The sequence below is a fragment of the Microtus oregoni genome, unplaced genomic scaffold (assembly GCF_018167655.1).
Source record: "Microtus oregoni isolate MIOR12 unplaced genomic scaffold, Mior012 000000F_ref0000247, whole genome shotgun sequence".
Taxonomy (NCBI): domain Eukaryota; kingdom Metazoa; phylum Chordata; class Mammalia; order Rodentia; family Cricetidae; genus Microtus; species Microtus oregoni.
In genome coordinates, this window is record NW_024543059.1 from 42,903,333 (window position 1) to 42,919,457 (window position 16,125).

Sequence of the window (16,125 nt, forward strand, 5' to 3'; positions counted from 1 at the left end):
TTTGGAAAGCAGTGTGGCAGTTTCTCAGGAAATTCGGGATCAACCTAGCCCTGGACACAGCAATACCACTCTTGGGAATATACCCAAAATATGCCCTATCATACAACAAAAGTATATGCTCAACCATGTTCATAGCAGCATTGTTTGTAATAGCCAGAACCTGGAAACAACCTAGATGTCCTTCAATTGAAGAATGGATGAAGAAAGTATGGAATATATACATATTAGAGTACTACTCAGCAGTAAAAAACAAGGACTTAGCAAATTTTGCATGCAAATGGATGGAAATAGAAAACACTATCCTGAGTGAGGTAAGCCAGACCCAAAAAGAGGAACATGGTATGTACTCACTCATATTTGGTTTCTAGCCATAAATAAAGGACATTGAGCCTATAATTAGTGATCCTAGAGAAGCTAAATAAGAAGGAGAACCCAAAGAAAAACATATAGGCATCCTCCTGAATATTAACCTTCATCAGGCGATGAAAGGAGACAAGAGACAGAGACCCACATTGGAGCACCGAACAGAAATCTCAAGCTCCAAATCAGGAGCAGAAGGAGAGAGAGCACGAGCAAGGAACTCAGGACTGTGAGGGGTGCACCCACACACTGAGACAATGAGGATGTTCTACTGGGAACTCACCAAGGCCAGCTGCCTGGGTCTGAAAAAGCCTGGGATAAAACCGGACTCGCTGAACATAGAGGACAATGAGGACTACTGAGAACTCAAGATCAATGGCAATGGGTTTTTGATCCTACTGCATGTACTGGCTTTGTGGGAGCCTAGGCAGTTTGGATGCTCACCTTAGTAGACCTGGATAGCGGTGGGTGGTCCTTGGACTTCCCACAGGGCAGGGAACCCCGATTGCTCTTTGGGCTGACGAGGGAGGGGGACTTGATTGGGGGAGGGGGAGGGAAATAGGAGGCGGTGGCGGGGAAGAGACAGAAATCTTTAATAAATAAATAAAAATGTAGGTTCTGTATCAAAAATAATAAATCTTATAAATAACAAATAAACCAATAAGAAAGAGACAACGCATTGAGACAACAGACAGAACATAGAAAGAGCAGTTCACAGAACAGGAAGCAAAGCTGAAGGGACTGTTATCAGGATCTCCAAGTCTGACTTATTTAACATGCATGAAGGTCTGGGGATGCACATGTCTGCCAACAATGCCCGAGGCCTGAGGTTCAGTCACCATTTACAAAGATAAGAAAATCCCATGGAAATGGAAATTTATTACTATAAGGTATGGCTCTGCATCCACATGGTTGAAATCTGACCACTCCGGGTATAACGAGGACAGTGGAGAAGGGAGAACTTCCACACTGAGGAGAGACTTGACCCGAGCACAATTAGTCTGCAGGACAGGATGACCAAAGCTACTTGATTTCAAGACTGGCGACCTGTTTGGAAGGCGTGAAGTGCGTCCTGCCTGCACATTGTTAAAGATGCAGACAAGACTAAGCCAAAATGAAATATACCAGAGGCCATTATACAGACCAAATCTTAGCATCGTTTCATGAAACTTTCATTTCCGTGGCACACAGAATGCCAGTGTTTCATAGAGCTTCTGTCTTGCTACATACACACCACACACATACATCACACACACATACATCACACACATATGTACCACTAACACACATAGGACACACACATAATATACACACATACTCCACACACACCACACATACATATACCACACACACCACACCACGCACAAACACTGCGCGCGCGCGCACACACACACACACACACACACACACACACACACACACACACACACAAACCAGATAGGAGGAGGGATCTATTTAACAACTGCCATGCTGAGGTATATCAACCATTAATAGTCTGTACATTACATCATCTTAAATTTCAGCATCCACTGTGGGTTTTTCCTTTTGTTTGCTTCTTTCTTTGAATAGAGTCAAGTTATACAGTCTAGGAAAGCCTGGTGCTCGCCATCCTCGTGCCACCACCTCCAGCAGCCAGAATTATAGGCCAGTGCCACCATGCCAGAAAATTCCAGTTAGGTTTTGTTTTTTAAAATTCTTTTCTCTGTGGGTCATACTACTACATTGATGTTTGCATACATGCTTTGTGAATTTTCTTTTCTCTTAGAATCTCAGGGGCACGAAATGGGATTAATTGTGACTCTTGTTTATGGTATCTTCTGATTTGTCATTATCCAACCAAGCTTTCTTGTCTTTCTCTCACAGAATTACATTCTATAACCAGAAAGTAGCTATTTTATCTTTTTTCTTTTCCCCAATACCCCTTTCTGTTGACCTTGGATGAAAACGTATGTCAATTCTCGCTTCTCCAGTGACTCATAGGAAGTCAACCATCCCGCCTGAGTTTAAACCATAACCTTGACAACTTATTTTAATTCACCAGTATGACTACACCGCAGCATCACGTGACTGGGATTTCCTGGTCACTTACACTGCATTTTCTCTCCCCCTTCCTAATTTAGCTCATTTTTGATAGGCTCTGTAGGGGAGACAGTGATTTGTTTCCATTCCTTGTTCTTCCTCACACAGATAGCCAGCTGCACTTTCTGACTCCTCCTGGAAGGAGAAGGGGCAGGCAGAAGTGAGATGGGAAAAGGGAGCAAAAGCCGTACCCATGAAAATTTCAGAAGATGGTTCTGTGTTCTCTGGGCCTAACCGTTATTTTAGCTGACACCCTCCCCTACTTCCCGTGTGTGTGTGTGTGTGTGTGTGTGTGTGTGTGCGTGTACAGATGTGGTGGATTTTCATATGCTAACAACCCCCCTCTGTCCCTGCAGCTATTTCTACACTCCCCTGTCACAGTGATGTGATCTGCTCCAGCTTGGCTCTGGCCTCTTCTTCAGCCCTGTGTTGCTCTCATCCACAAACACCACAGACTATTGTCGTGGACTTCATCAAGATCCCGCAGAAGACTAGTTGGGGTGATAGATGGAGTACATCTATTAGAGGAACGATGGACTGAACTAATTATATGCACATGGTGTGTGTGTGTGTGTGTGTGTGTGTGTGTGTGTGTGTGCATCTGTGTTTGCCTGTGAGCATTCCCTGTTATTTTTCTCCAAGGTGCTAGAACTTGAACCTATGGCAATGCCCCAACTGCTGAGATACACTCCCAGCCTATGAAAGTGGTTTATAAAATGTCAACTCCAATACAATTGCTAGTTCTAGCAAATCATTAAGAATGTTGTGTCTAGCTTCAAACTAGTTGTGTGACTTGGATTTGTGATGTAAGCTGTTACCGCCCAAAGTTGCCAACGGGGGGTAATTAAAGTGTAAGAATCCTATCGAATAGGAAAATAAAGGATTGAGAACAGTGCTCACCTAGACAGGAATGGGAACAGCCAGTCAAGTCTTTCAGCTGTTACCTGGTGTTAGAACAGGAGGTCAGATACACTCAGCACAAACTCTGACATAGGAAAAGAGATTTTGAAGAAGGCCTGGACAGAGTGCTATGGGAACAGAAGATTTAGGTTGTGGACCTACTATGCTGCAGGTGAGATTCTCTCCCAATCTAGAGCAGGGAGGGAGGAAAGAGCGAGGAGAAATAGCTTTGAAATATTTTGGGGGCAGGTAAGATTATTTTTACTCAACCGAAAGGCAAGGACAAGTAGCAGCAGTGTTTGGTGAGCCAGGTCAGGAATAAGCTGGAGTCCCACCAGCTACCTGAGAAGTCCTTTCCACAACTGCCCGGTGGGATCCCTGGGAGAGGACTGAGTGACTGGAAGAAGGCACAGGATGTCTGGGCCTAACTGATCCCCACAGAAAGGACAGGATCACAGGAAAGGAGCCATTGCTAAGCCAGCTGACCTTGGAACCAGGGAGAGTGAAGGCAACACAAGCCTCAGCTCCAGAGGAAGCTGGAGGGTGGAGGTCTGAGAATCCACTCTGTTTGGGGCTGAGTGCCTGAGGATGCATAAAGGTCCCCAGCTGTATGTGATGCTCCCCTTCCTGGATAACCCTTAGGCTGACTGGCCGTGGGCAAGGGCCTTCTATGGGGATATTCAGTGTGTTCTGAGATAGAAAGTTCCAGGGTAGAAACCTCAAGCACGAAGAGAAGAAAGTGGAGAACTGCACCAGCCTGGTGGCGTGTTCATGAGGGGGTTGACAAGGGACCAACGGAGCCTGAAAGTTAAAGTCTGTCTGGGCAACATATCAAGCCACTATCTTAAAAAATGGAATCTGGCATGTTGAGATTCACCCATAATCCCAGCACTTGAGAAGCTAAAGTGGAAGATAAAGAGTTCAAAGAAAACCTTCCCACAAATCACAATCCCAGAGAACCTAGACAACAGTGAGGACCCCAAGAGAGACATACATAGATCTAATCTACGTGGGAAGTAAAAAAGACAAGATCTCCTGAGTAAATTGTGAGCATGGGACCTTGGAAGAGGGTTAAAGGGGAGGGGAGAGGTAGGGAGGGGAGCAGAGAAAAATGTAGATCTCAGTAATAAAAACAATAATGATAATAATAGTAATAATAATAATAAAAGAGTTCAAACCTAACCTGGACTACATAACAAAACTAGAAAATAGAAATAGAAACAGAAAAACGCAGAGCGCTTCACAGCAGCAGGTGTTCTGGCTGCTCACAAGATAATGGCCAGCTGCCCAGGCGTGGACCAAGTCACAGTCTCTGCCCTTTGGAGGATAGGGGTTAACTTGTCACCCCACAACAAAGACACAGTGTGCCACGGTAATGTACATTTCTTGGCAGTGAAGCCACACACAATCCCTTCATCCTGTATGAAATTGGTCCTAACACCGAGGTCAGGCACATTGCAGTGTCCTCTGTGGCAGGGCTATCATCAACTCCATTGAAAAGAAGCTGACAGCTTCCAAAGTCATCCACTGTACGACCAACACCCCAGTCACGGTGCGCGATGGGGTTACTGTGTATGCTACATGCACTCATGTTCAGGTGGAGGATGTTAGGCTCACAGAGCGGCTCATTCCCTCCAGATGTGGAGGAAGATGTGATTTATGCTGTCACAGGGCTCGGTGGTAGTGAACCTGGCCATGCTCTCGGATCCTGGACACTCTGGCAGATGTTGGTGTGAAAATGGGGCTTTCAAGGCATCTGACCGTCTGGTGGGGGCCCGGGCCCTGCTGGCCGCAGCAGAGATGCACTGGACTCAGCATCACTGGAGCTCAAGGATGACGGCTGCTCTCCTGATGGGGCCGCCATCCATGCTCTGCATGCGCTGCTCATCAAGGTGTGGATGCCGCATGCACGCGGGCGCTGCAGACCATGGCAGATCAGGAAACTGTCTCTTCTGCCGCCTTCAAATGACTGCTGGACAAGGTGAAACTGGATCCTTCTGCTGGGGCCTCTCTGTCTTCTTCTGGCTATGTTAATCCCTGCGGCCTGGCCTCAGAAGGTGTGCGTGTGTGTGCGTGTGTGCGTGTGTGTGTGTGTGTGTGCGTGTGTGTGTGTGCGTGTGTGTGTGTGTGGTGTGGGAAGTCCTTCTGTCTATGTGTTGCTTTTATTGGTTAATGAATAAATCTGTTTGGGCCAGTGGCTTAGCAGAATAGAGCTAGGTGGGAAAACTAAACTGTATGCTGGGGAAAAAAAAAAGCAGTGTCGGTGAGAAACCATGTAGCTGCCACCAAAGACAGATGCTGGATGGAACTTTACCCAGTAAGCCACAGCCATGTGGCAATACACAGATTAATAGAAATGGGTTAATTTAAGGTATAAGAGTAAGCCAGAAATATGCTTAAGCTATTGGCTAAACAGTACTGCAAACAATATAATTTCTGTGTGATTATTTTGGATTGGAGCGGGTGGGAACAAAAGAACAGCTTTGGTCTATCTGTATGTGTGTGTGTGTGTCTGTTTGTATGTGTGTGTGTCTATGTATGTATGTATGTATGTATGATGTGTGTGTGTCTAGGTATGCATGTATATATGTATACATAATACAAATTAGTTTACACCTCAGGGAAGAAGGTGAGTTTTTCAAGAACTCCTGAAGCAAGGAAGGGACCAACAAGAGACCAGAAGTTGAAGAGGCAGCTAATGACAGAGGACATAGCTGCCCAGTCACAAAGGGAATGCCTGAGCCAGAATGACCCAGGAAGGGCGTGGTTTGGTAAAGAAATGACATATGATATCTGAACCCCAATTTCCATGATTCAAGAATCTTCAGGGATTGTGTAAAGGGAGAAGCCCAGGCTATACTTCGAGCCTGGAGCTGGTCGCAGCTGGAGTCAGTACATCACAGATCCCTGTGCTTTTGCTTTTTGGTCATTTCTTTCAGGTTGTGGAGAAGAAGTCAAAGCTTTCCTGTCCCAGACAAAATGGGTGCTGAATATGATGTCTTCTCTACAGAATCCTTTTACAAAATGGTCATACTTTCTTTTTTGAAGGGTTAAAATTATCTATAGAAACATCTAGATCTGATGCTTTCTTTGTGGGAGGTGTCAAACTTTTAAAACCGTTACTGTGTTTAAAAAATGCTTTGATTTCATTTTACCGCTTTTTAAGTTATATTTTGCTAAGTAAGAATTTATTTATTTTTTATGAGGAGGCACGGGGTGGAAGCTTGGGCCTCATGCATGCTACACAATCGCTCTGCTATTAGGCTGTGTCCACAGCCTAGCATGTGCTGGTTTTTATCTAGTTTTAACTTCATAATTGAAACCATACACAGGGCTTTCTGCTATCTGCCTGTGTTTAATGGGACACATACACATGTTTTGGTCCATGTATAGGCATAGACAGTAATATTCCAATCCCTATCTTTTCATGACTCTTTCTTTAAAAAAATAATGGTGTAGTGTTTCTTTTTTAAACTTTTTTCTTAAAAACATAGACTTTATTAAATGCAGCTCAATCCCCAGTGAAGGTCTTTCATTATAAAACATTTTTCGTACAACAGCAAGGCAAGAGGTTGGAAGGAACTGGTAACAAATGAGAAATACTGACCAGGTAAGAACGCACAGGGCTTCTGCATAGTCAATGCATTTCCTCCGAATAAAGTCGGGCAGTGACAGCTAGCTGTCTGCCTCACATCGTGGGACTCAGAGCCTCCACCTACAGGCAGGCCTGAGGTCAGGCAGTCAAGGGCTGGGAAGGCCCTGCCTTGTTGACAGGTTTCTGTCCCCCAGTCCCCCAGTCTTTCAGTCACAAAGAAACACACAGAAACCTACATTATATATAAAGTGGTTGCCCATTGGCTGGAGCTTTCTTGTTAACTCACTCTTACATGGTACATTAGCCCATTGTTCTTGTCTGTGTTAGCCACGTGGCTTGGTACCTTTTATCAGTGACACATCTCATGTTGCTTCCTCTGTGTCTGGGTGATGACTGCAGACTGAGTCTTTCCTTTTCCCAGAATTCTACTGTTCTGGTCGCCCCACCTCTCTCTCTTTTCTGCCTGGCTACTGGCCAATCAGCATTTTATTTTATTTTATTTTATTTAGTTTTTCGAGACAGGGTTTCTCTGTAGCTTTGGAGCCTGTCCTGGAACTAGCTCTTGTAGACCAGGCTGTCCTCGAACTCACAGAGATCCGCCTGCCTCTGCCTCCCGAGTGCTGGGATTAAAGGCATGCGCCACCATGCCCGGCTGCGTTTTATTAAACCAATACAACTGACAAATTTTTACAGGGTACAGACCATTGTCCACAGCACTGCCTCCAGCCTTGGAGAGGAAAGGAATGAAGGAGAGGTGATCCTCGGGTCTACCCACAATGCTACATTCTGGGGTGCTGCTGCTGCTGAAAGGGGTATTTGGGAGCAGAATTTTTGTTTACTTTCCCCCAGTTTTAATACTTTGTGCTTCAAAATCCTGGAAACGTAGGTGTTGCAAATCGCAGATTTTGGCAGTATCTTTAAGGAGCCTGGGCTTTGTTCCCGCCATCTCTAGGAGAGGGAAGGGAAGGGCAGCACCTCAGTGGATCTTACAAAAGTTCTTTCCTCAGATGGAACCAAGGTCTGCAGCCCTGTGAAAGATGACTTGGTCTGTGTGCAGCATGATCAAGAGTTCAAGTCGTGATCCTTGCCACTCCCAGGGCGACCTCACATGTAACACGGATGATAGAGTTCAAGTCGTGATCCTTGCCACTCCCAGGGCGACCTCACATGTAACACGGATGATAGAGTTCAAGTCGTGATTCTTGCCACTCCCAGGGCGACCTCACATGTAACACGGATGATAGAGTTCAAGTCGTGATCCTTGCCACTCCCAGGGCGACCTCACATGTAACACGGATGATAGAGTTCAAGTCGTGATCCTTGCCACTCCCAGGGCGACCTCACATGTAACACGGATGATAGAGTTCAAGTCGTGATCCTTGCCACTCCCAGGGCGACCTCACATGTAACACGGATGATAGAGTTCAAGTCATGATCCTTGCCACTCCCAGGGCGACCTCACATGTAACACGGATGATAGAGGGACACAGTCGTGATCCTTGCCACTCCCAGGGCGACCTCACATGTAACACGGATGATAGAGTTCAAGTCGTGATCCTTGCCACTCCCAGGGCGACCTCACATGTAACACGGATGATAGAGTTCAAGTCGTGATCCTTGCCACTCCCAGGGCGACCTCACATGTAACACGGATGATAGAGTTCAAGTCGTGATCCTTGCCACTCCCAAGGCGACCTCACATGTAACACGGATGATAGAGTTCAAGTTGTGATCCTTGCCACTCCCAGGGCGACCTCACATGTAACACGGATGATAGAGTTCAAGTCGTGATCCTTGACACTCCCAGGGCGACCTCACATGTAACACGGATGATAGAGTTCAAGTCATGATCCTTGCCACTCCCAGGGCGACCTCACATGTAACACGGATGATAGAGGGACACAGTCGTGATCCTTGCCACTCCCAGGGCGACCTCACATGTAACACGGATGATAGAGTTCAAGTCGTGATCCTTGCCACTCCCAGGGCGACCTCACATGTAACACGGATGATAGAGTTCAAGTCGTGATCCTTGCCACTCCCAAGGCGACCTCACATGTAACACGGATGATAGAGTTCAAGTCGTGATCCTTGACACTCCCAGGGCGACCTCACATGTAACACGGATGATAGAGTTCAAGTCATGATCCTTGACACTCCCAGGGCGACCTCACATGTAACACGGATGATAGAGTTCAAGTCATGATCCTTGCCACTCCCAGGGCGACCTCACATGTAACACGGATGATAGAGGGACACAGTCGTGATCCTTGCCACTCCCAGGGCGACCTCACATGTAACACAGATGATAGAGGGACACAGTCGTGATCCTTGCCACTCCCAGGGCGACCTCACATGTAACATGGATGATAGAGGGACACAGTCGTGATCCTTGCCACTCCCAGGGCGACCTCACATGTAACACGGATGATAGAGTTCAAGTCGTGATGCTTGCCACTCCCAGGGCGACCTCACATGTAACACGGATGATAGAGGGACACAGTCGTGATCCTTGCCACTCCCAGGGCGACCTCACATGTAACATGGATGATAGAGGGACACAGTCGTGATCCTTGCCACTCCCAGGGCGACCTCACATGTAACACGGATGATAGAGTTCAAGTCGTGATGCTTGCCACTCCCAGGGCGACCTCACATGTAACACGGATGATAGAGTTCAAGTCGTGATCCTTGCCACTCCCAGGGCGACCTCACATGTAACACGGATGATAGAGGGACACAGTCGTGATCCTTGCCACTCCCAGGGCGACCTCACATGTAACATGGATGATAAGGTGATGCAGTCAACGGTCAGACAAAGGTGACCACACACTGTGTCTGTGGTCAGCCAGGGCTATGTTTAACCCATACTTTTTTCACTTATGCTTCCCAGGGAAAACTGGCCTGCTAATAATATTATACTGATGGGGTTTGCTTTGAAGTTTTTACATATTCCAAAAGAGTGTACAAAACTCCCCACCCAGCAGAGGCGGGAGCTGATCTTACTTGGCACTTGTATTTCAGCCGAGAATGCCCTGCATGTTGTATGCCCTGTCCTATTTCTCGAGAGCCGTCTTTAGCTTCAGCTTTTCAGGTTTTCCACAGTTCTTCACGTTCCAATTCTTTCATTTTTTTCTCTCTGTCTCTCAGCTTTGTAGGAACTCGTAAGATCATCAAAAAGCTTGTCGTTTGTCTCCATCAGGGTTTTCAGCACGTGTACACAATGGTCTGATTCCAGGGTTCTTTGGAAATTTTATACAAACTGGCAAACATCATCAGCAGAATTTTATCAGTATTCTCTCCAATCAAAGTAAAAATACATTCATTATTCCAGAAGTACAGTGCTCTTTCTGCAACCTGAAAATGAGAACCAGAGACACACTTGGACATCTGCTTTAAAAGGCTCTTCAAGTGCTTTGAATTGTGTTGGCTCAATGACATCTAAGATTTCTTCAATTTTTTTCTAAAAAACATCACCTCTTTCTGTCTGCATGTTTCAGCCAAAATCTCAGCAGTCCTTTGATACCAGGCTCTGTCCATGCTGTGTCTTTCTCCAGGAGCTGTACGACACAGTGTGCCAGGTGAGCATGAAACAAAGCAGTGTGCATAGGAATAAGGACCTGCATTAGAAATTGTTTATGTTCTGCTTTCAGTGGCGACGCCCAGCCACCGATGATACTTCCTAAGATCTTAAGGAGTTCAGCCACAGCGTTGAAAGGTTCTGTTCCATATATTAACCCCGGGAAAATGTTGTTAATTTGCTTTCTGATGAACGCTCTCAGCCCAAGAAACTTCCCATGAATTTGATGTAGAACCGACTTCAGGAAGTCGCGTTCTCTCGGGTCTTCACTATCAAAAAGCTCCAGGAGCTGTTGTACAAACTTCTGGTGAATGTATCAATTTGCAATGCTGGGCTGGAAATCAGGACTCTTCGAGAATCTCAAGAAGAATCCATACACTAACTGTATGTGAGCCCAAGAGCCTCAAGTGTGGACTCGTCGTCTTCTGGATCAAAATCTGGATTATCATTTGAAGGAAGCGAACGGAAGATGTTAGCACTGATCATCTTTATTATAGCAGAATACTGATTCGACAATGACACCACTACTAGTTGAAACACACTCAACCAGTTGATTCAGTGCTGCTCATTTTAATTTCTTTGCTCTTCAAGTCTGAAACAGTCACTGAAATCCAACAGTACACAGCACCGCTGTAGCTTCTGACAGAGAAGCTCTTGTTCTTTTGAAGCTGCATCTTTGAGGTGGGGCAGGGGCGCAGCTCTGCCTGGCTACCCTGACTGGGAACTGCGAGGAGTCTTGCAAGCACTTCTGCCTCTGAGCCTTGGGCTCGCGTGCACCGAACACCTGGGGGAAGTCGTTCAGTTTCTCCGAGGCCGAGATGGCGAACGGCGCGGGCGGGAACCTTAACATCTCTGCGACCCGGGAGGTGCCCGGTGCCTTGGCTGGCCCGGGAAATCTGAGAGGGACGGGCGCGGCGAGGCTGCACCCCTGAGTCCAGGGCCCCGGGCGCGCCTCCTCCACGCTCCGCGAGCTGCTTTCCCCGACCATCCCCCCCCTCCCCCGACAGCGTCTCATGGCTGCATCCCTGCCTCACGGAGCTGGCGGAGGGGAAGCTGGGGCCGCTCAAGTAGCTGACGCCGGTGCCAAGGGCGGGCGGAGGGAACCCGAATTTGGAGGGCAGGGGCAAGCGAAAGCGGCTGCGGTCCCCTGAGCACAGAGCCCCGGAGTCGCCACAGTGGTCTCTGCCGCGCTGTCCCCAGGGCTGGGAGCCTCAACCCGGGGCGCTCCCATCGCGGGGCCTCAGGAGCCGCCGGCCAGAGCTCTCCTCTCCTGTCAACGCCAACCACTTGCGCCCCTATCCTTGCAGTGTCGCCCTCGCTCTCCCCCGCATGCCCAACGACCGCCCACGGAGCAGCCTGGCCAGTGACTGCTACAACTTCAGAGGGTGGATGCTCCCGACGACGGGAGAGTGGGGCTGGTGTGGTGTTTCTTGTCATTCCCATGACCCACAATCTTGTGCGATTTCAAAATGACAGTGAGAAGTTGCATTTCACAAGTATTTATTCAACATTTTGGTGGTGCTTAGGGATCCAGATTTTAGTTAGGAACTAATTCAATTCAGTAATTGCCTCTTTTCTTGGGGTCTGCACGGCTGGGAACATCAAGAGAAAACTCAGTATTTACTAGGCAGGCCAACAGGTCGGAAGTGGTTGGGGTCTCTACCACTCCGGCCCCATCTGTTGGCAAACTGGTCAGCTCTTGAGTCTGCTGCTCCACGTCCTGTGAACCTCTGAATATCCTCTCCGGCATCACTGCAATCAAGACAGACAAGAAGAAGACCCATAACCAAGCTGATGACAATAGCTCCACACTCTGGACTCGAAAACATGGCTGTACTAGGAGCCCAGGAACACCAGAGAAGGAGAGGCTGGTACTGATTCTGCCTGAGCAAGCACCTACTCAGCCCAGGATTCCACCCTCATGCTGGACGAGCAGCACCAAGGGAGAGAGGGTGGGGTTCATGTATCACTGCCAACCGTTCCCAGTACTGTACACAGAGAAGAGGAAGGCTACAGGCAGTGTGCACGGGATGCAGAGGAGAGCCCCTCCTGACTGTCCAAAGCAGTCAAGCTCTGTTACCTGATCACTTTAGCAGCCCAGGCTCCTCCTGGTCCCCTTTGGGCAGCATCGTAGTTCCCTCTAGCATGGAAGTATTTGTCCGCACCTTTCCAGTTGGCCTCTTTCATGTCAGAGTAAGCTCGCCACATGTCTCTAGTTCTTGGAGAGGGAAGAGAATGGCAAGGAAGATTGTGTTTAGGCAAAGCAGGGTGAAAACTTCTGTCCAACTCATCCCAATGACTTCAGCCTTTCACAAGCCCAGAGAACTATGGCTTGACGTGAATGGTTCTTACTTCCCCATGTCCGTGAGGAAGCATATTTGGAGTGAGTTTTATTCTGAGGGATTCCTGTCTTAGCTCTGTTGTTATTGGTCTTTGGCTGCTCAAGAAAGCATATAGGGGAGAGATGATCTCTAGGCGGTGTTTCATCAGACGATAATGAAGCCCTCTCCGAAATGATCCAGGGAAACTGTATACATGGTGTGAGCACATGAGGCCTCTTCCCTTCCTCATCTCCCCTCTCTCCTTTCTCCATTCCTTTCCTTTCTCTTATGTTCTCTTCCTTTAGAGACAGCATGCATCTCTATATGACCCTGGATGACCTGAAAGCCACAATCCTACTGCCTCAGCCTCCCAAATGCTAGAGTTACCACTGCAGCCACAACTCTCTCCCAGCACAGGCAACGGGAGAACCTGCTCTCCAGGCAGAGTGAGTGCAGCTCTGCTCGGAGTCCACAGATGTTCAGGATCTACTGCAGCCTGAGCAGTTCCCAGCACTCCATCAGCAGGAGACAGCAGGGCATTCTCTGACAGACTGAAACAAGCTGGGTGACCAGAAACTCTAGGTGACAAAGGACACCTAGGTTTAAAACTTCTGTATCCTCTATAAGAACAGGGAAGAGTATTAGCCACCTTGGTGGTTATGCAGAATAACTGAGAAAATGCACGTGGGATGTTCATGGAAGATGCTCCATCTATTCGCATCTTCTCACTTCTCTGCTCCTCAGGAAGGTGCCACAAAGATCAAAAGGTCTAAAGCAAGGACAGGAGTGGTGAGCTGCGCACTGAAGGAATCAGACCCAGTAACAGTAAATGGGAAATATCTTCAGAAGTAACGAGTTAAGGAAAAAGGGCAAGGCCAATATCTAGGTTGATTTAACTTTTATTGTGCTGTGGCTGGTGGGATGTCTTTCCCTCGGTGATAGTTCCCTGCCCGTGTCTCGGCCCCAGCAGACTGGTATCCAGGTAAGTAAGTCATGGTCATCTGCCGGTGGAGGATCTGAAGCTCCCTTTAAAGGCAGCTGCCTTCCCCAACCCATGAACTGCCGCTCTCAGGTAAAGAGTGGGTGTGTGCTCATGAAGTCCCTGCTCTGTTCTGGGAGCTGTCTAGTGGACTCTGAGAAGCTGGCCAACCAGGGATAACATCTGCTCTTCTTTGGGTTTTTGTTAGACAGTTTATGTCTGCTTTTGGCCTCAGTTTCCTTAAAAGATAGATGGGGCTCTTACACCACCAGGTTAATTTAAACATTACTCCATTTTAACAAGTAATGCTTCTTGGACAACGCCTTTTCACAGTGTGAAGAGCTCAGTTAGCCTTCGCTGCTGTCGCTGTGTTTGAGGACTCTACTGGAACACTGTACAGGTAAGATGCTCTACATTTCACGGCCGCAAGACATAGAGGCGAGCTGTTCATCACCTTCCACAAGGGGGCAGCAGATCCCCTTTCCTGCTGGCGAATCTGCATCTTTCAGGTACAGATTGCTCCTATATTGCTGTGGAAAAGCTGCTGTACTCACGTTATGTGCTCTTAGGCTAGGGGTCCTCACACAAAGAGGTCAACACTGACCATGAAAGTTCAGAACTACATAGGAAAAGCAACAATATTCCCCTATCCAGGATACGTCACAAGAATGTTTGCCCTGAATTTTGTGGTTCCTGCTCTGGACAATACTTGGAATCCACAAATCCAACCTCCTGCCCCCATCCTTTGCTCTTACCTTGACCAGCTTCTTTAATGAACTCGAGCCACCTTTGGCTGTCAACTCCCAGGACCAAGAGACACAAAATGATGGCAATGGAAGGCTTCATCCTGCTGTAGGGTCAGGGAAACACAAGGATGAATGTGCCATTTCATGGGGTGGAGGATGCTTCTATAATGTTGAGCTGTGCTTGTATGTCAACACCAAATCCCACTGGATTTTATACAGAAATCCACACACATGTAGAGAGATGATGTAAGTGGATTCCAGAAAGTGTCTTGCTCCCCATTTCCACGTGTTTCATTCGACTCCCAGTGCCTGAGAGTTTGCAAATGGACCCCTAGTATAGAGCACTTTGCATTCTGATCTTGCCAGCCAAAACCCAATTCTATAGGAATCTTCCGGAGCGGGATGTGGTGGCTTTATAGCCATCATAGGTCTCTGCAGTCTATCTGTAGAAGGCTGACCCCACCCTTCCCTGAATTCACACAGAAGCGGACAACAAATCCCTATGGCAACAGCATTGCCTCCTGTGAATTCTAATGCATCTAGTAGATTCAGGAGAGAGACCGAGCATGAAAACACAGCCAGTGAATGCTGGTGGAACAGAGTCTGCAAAGAACAAATGCTGGAAAGTTCTGACAACTCACCTGGGGCTGTCAGTTCCTGCTGAGACCTCGGGCAAGCAGCTAGTGCTATTCGGTGAGGAGATGTGGCTGGGGCTACCTATATATACTGTCACTTGGCTAGTGGAGAAATCCCCTTTTTGATCTTGCATAATCCCACTTGGCCATAGCTCATCTTTCAGAATATAAAGATTTCTTTTGACACAGTCTGATTTACCCAGATTGTGCAATCTACCTATGCTCAGGAATACATCATGTTGAGCTTCCAGAGTCTTCCTCATCCTGACTGGAAATAATCAAGGTAAGCACTTCCCATCAAATCATGCGGGGCCAGTGTCTAAGGAATGAACATTAATATTGGAAAAAGAAATCTGAATATATAATAATAATGGGGGTGCATGCCAAATCCAAAACCTGAGATTATGTCCTTTCAAACTATAGTTCAAAATTAAGCTCTTAAATAGGAGAAAGAACAGAAGAAATTGACATTTGAAATCCACAGGGGTGAACTCAACACTGGGAAAGGACTTCTCCAGACTCAAGTGTGCTTATTCATGAGCAGTCGCTAAGAAAGATAATAAAGCAGATTAATTCAGATACTGTGATAAGCCAGGAACACAAAACAACAGTACAGGAATTTGCTTCAAAGTCATGAAGAACTAAGACACCATAAGCAGGCATGAGCAGAGCCCACAGGTTGTTAATACAGGGGTTCAGGCAGAAAGTGGCAAAGCACAGAACAGGAATGCTGGGAGAAAACATCAGGAAATAGCTGTTGGAGATGGAGAAGCAGCACTAGGTGTTTATGGTAGTTCACATATGACTCAGTTTCCATCTGGAGTTGATTCTGACTCATGAGTCATTCGAGTTAAAGCTTGCCGGCTCTGCTTTTTCCAATAATATTGAGAACGGTTAGAGACTCCTGATTTAGCCCATGGGAAAGAGCAT

The 16,125-nt window shown here is 47.2% G+C and overlaps 1 protein-coding gene and 2 pseudogenes across 2 annotated transcripts; 1 reads left to right on the forward strand and 2 right to left on the reverse strand.

Moving 5' to 3' along the window:
• Nucleotides 1-4,575: 4,575 nt before the first annotated feature.
• Nucleotides 4,576-6,385, forward strand: LOC121462912 (annotated as a pseudogene).
• A 3,639-nt stretch (nt 6,386-10,024) lies between these two features.
• LOC121462995 lies at nt 10,025-11,502 on the reverse strand (annotated as a pseudogene).
• A 495-nt stretch (nt 11,503-11,997) lies between these two features.
• Nucleotides 11,998-15,242, reverse strand: LOC121436735 (serum amyloid A-3 protein-like). 2 transcript variants are annotated; one of them, XM_041636748.1, is made up of 4 exons: nt 15,202-15,242; nt 14,570-14,664; nt 12,595-12,733; nt 11,998-12,266 (listed from the first exon to the last, which is right to left on the reverse strand). In XM_041636748.1, the coding sequence occupies exons 2-4, from the start codon at nt 14,658-14,660 to the stop codon at nt 12,128-12,130; spliced, it is 369 nt and encodes a 122-aa protein (XP_041492682.1). In that variant the 5' UTR covers nt 14,661-14,664; nt 15,202-15,242; the 3' UTR covers nt 11,998-12,127. The 2 variants fall into 2 exon arrangements, with proteins under 2 accessions (XP_041492682.1, XP_041492691.1); XM_041636757.1 differs by having other exon boundaries at nt 14,570-14,661; nt 15,202-15,232.
• Nucleotides 15,243-16,125: the final 883 nt, after the last annotated feature.

Bases quoted from the DNA above. Each gene is read 5' to 3' on its own strand.
- LOC121436735 (XM_041636748.1), bottom strand. From the start codon at position 14,660: ATGAAGCCTTCCATTGCCATCATTTTGTGTCTCTTGGTCCTGGGAGTT. The intron at 12,734-14,569 runs GTAAGAGCAAAG...TTCCCTCTCCAA, and splicing joins CATTAAAGAAGCTGGTCAAG to GAACTAGAGACATGTGGCGA. The intron at 12,267-12,594 runs GTAACAGAGCTT...TCTTGATTGCAG, and splicing joins TGGGCTGCTAAAGTGATCAG to TGATGCCGGAGAGGATATTC.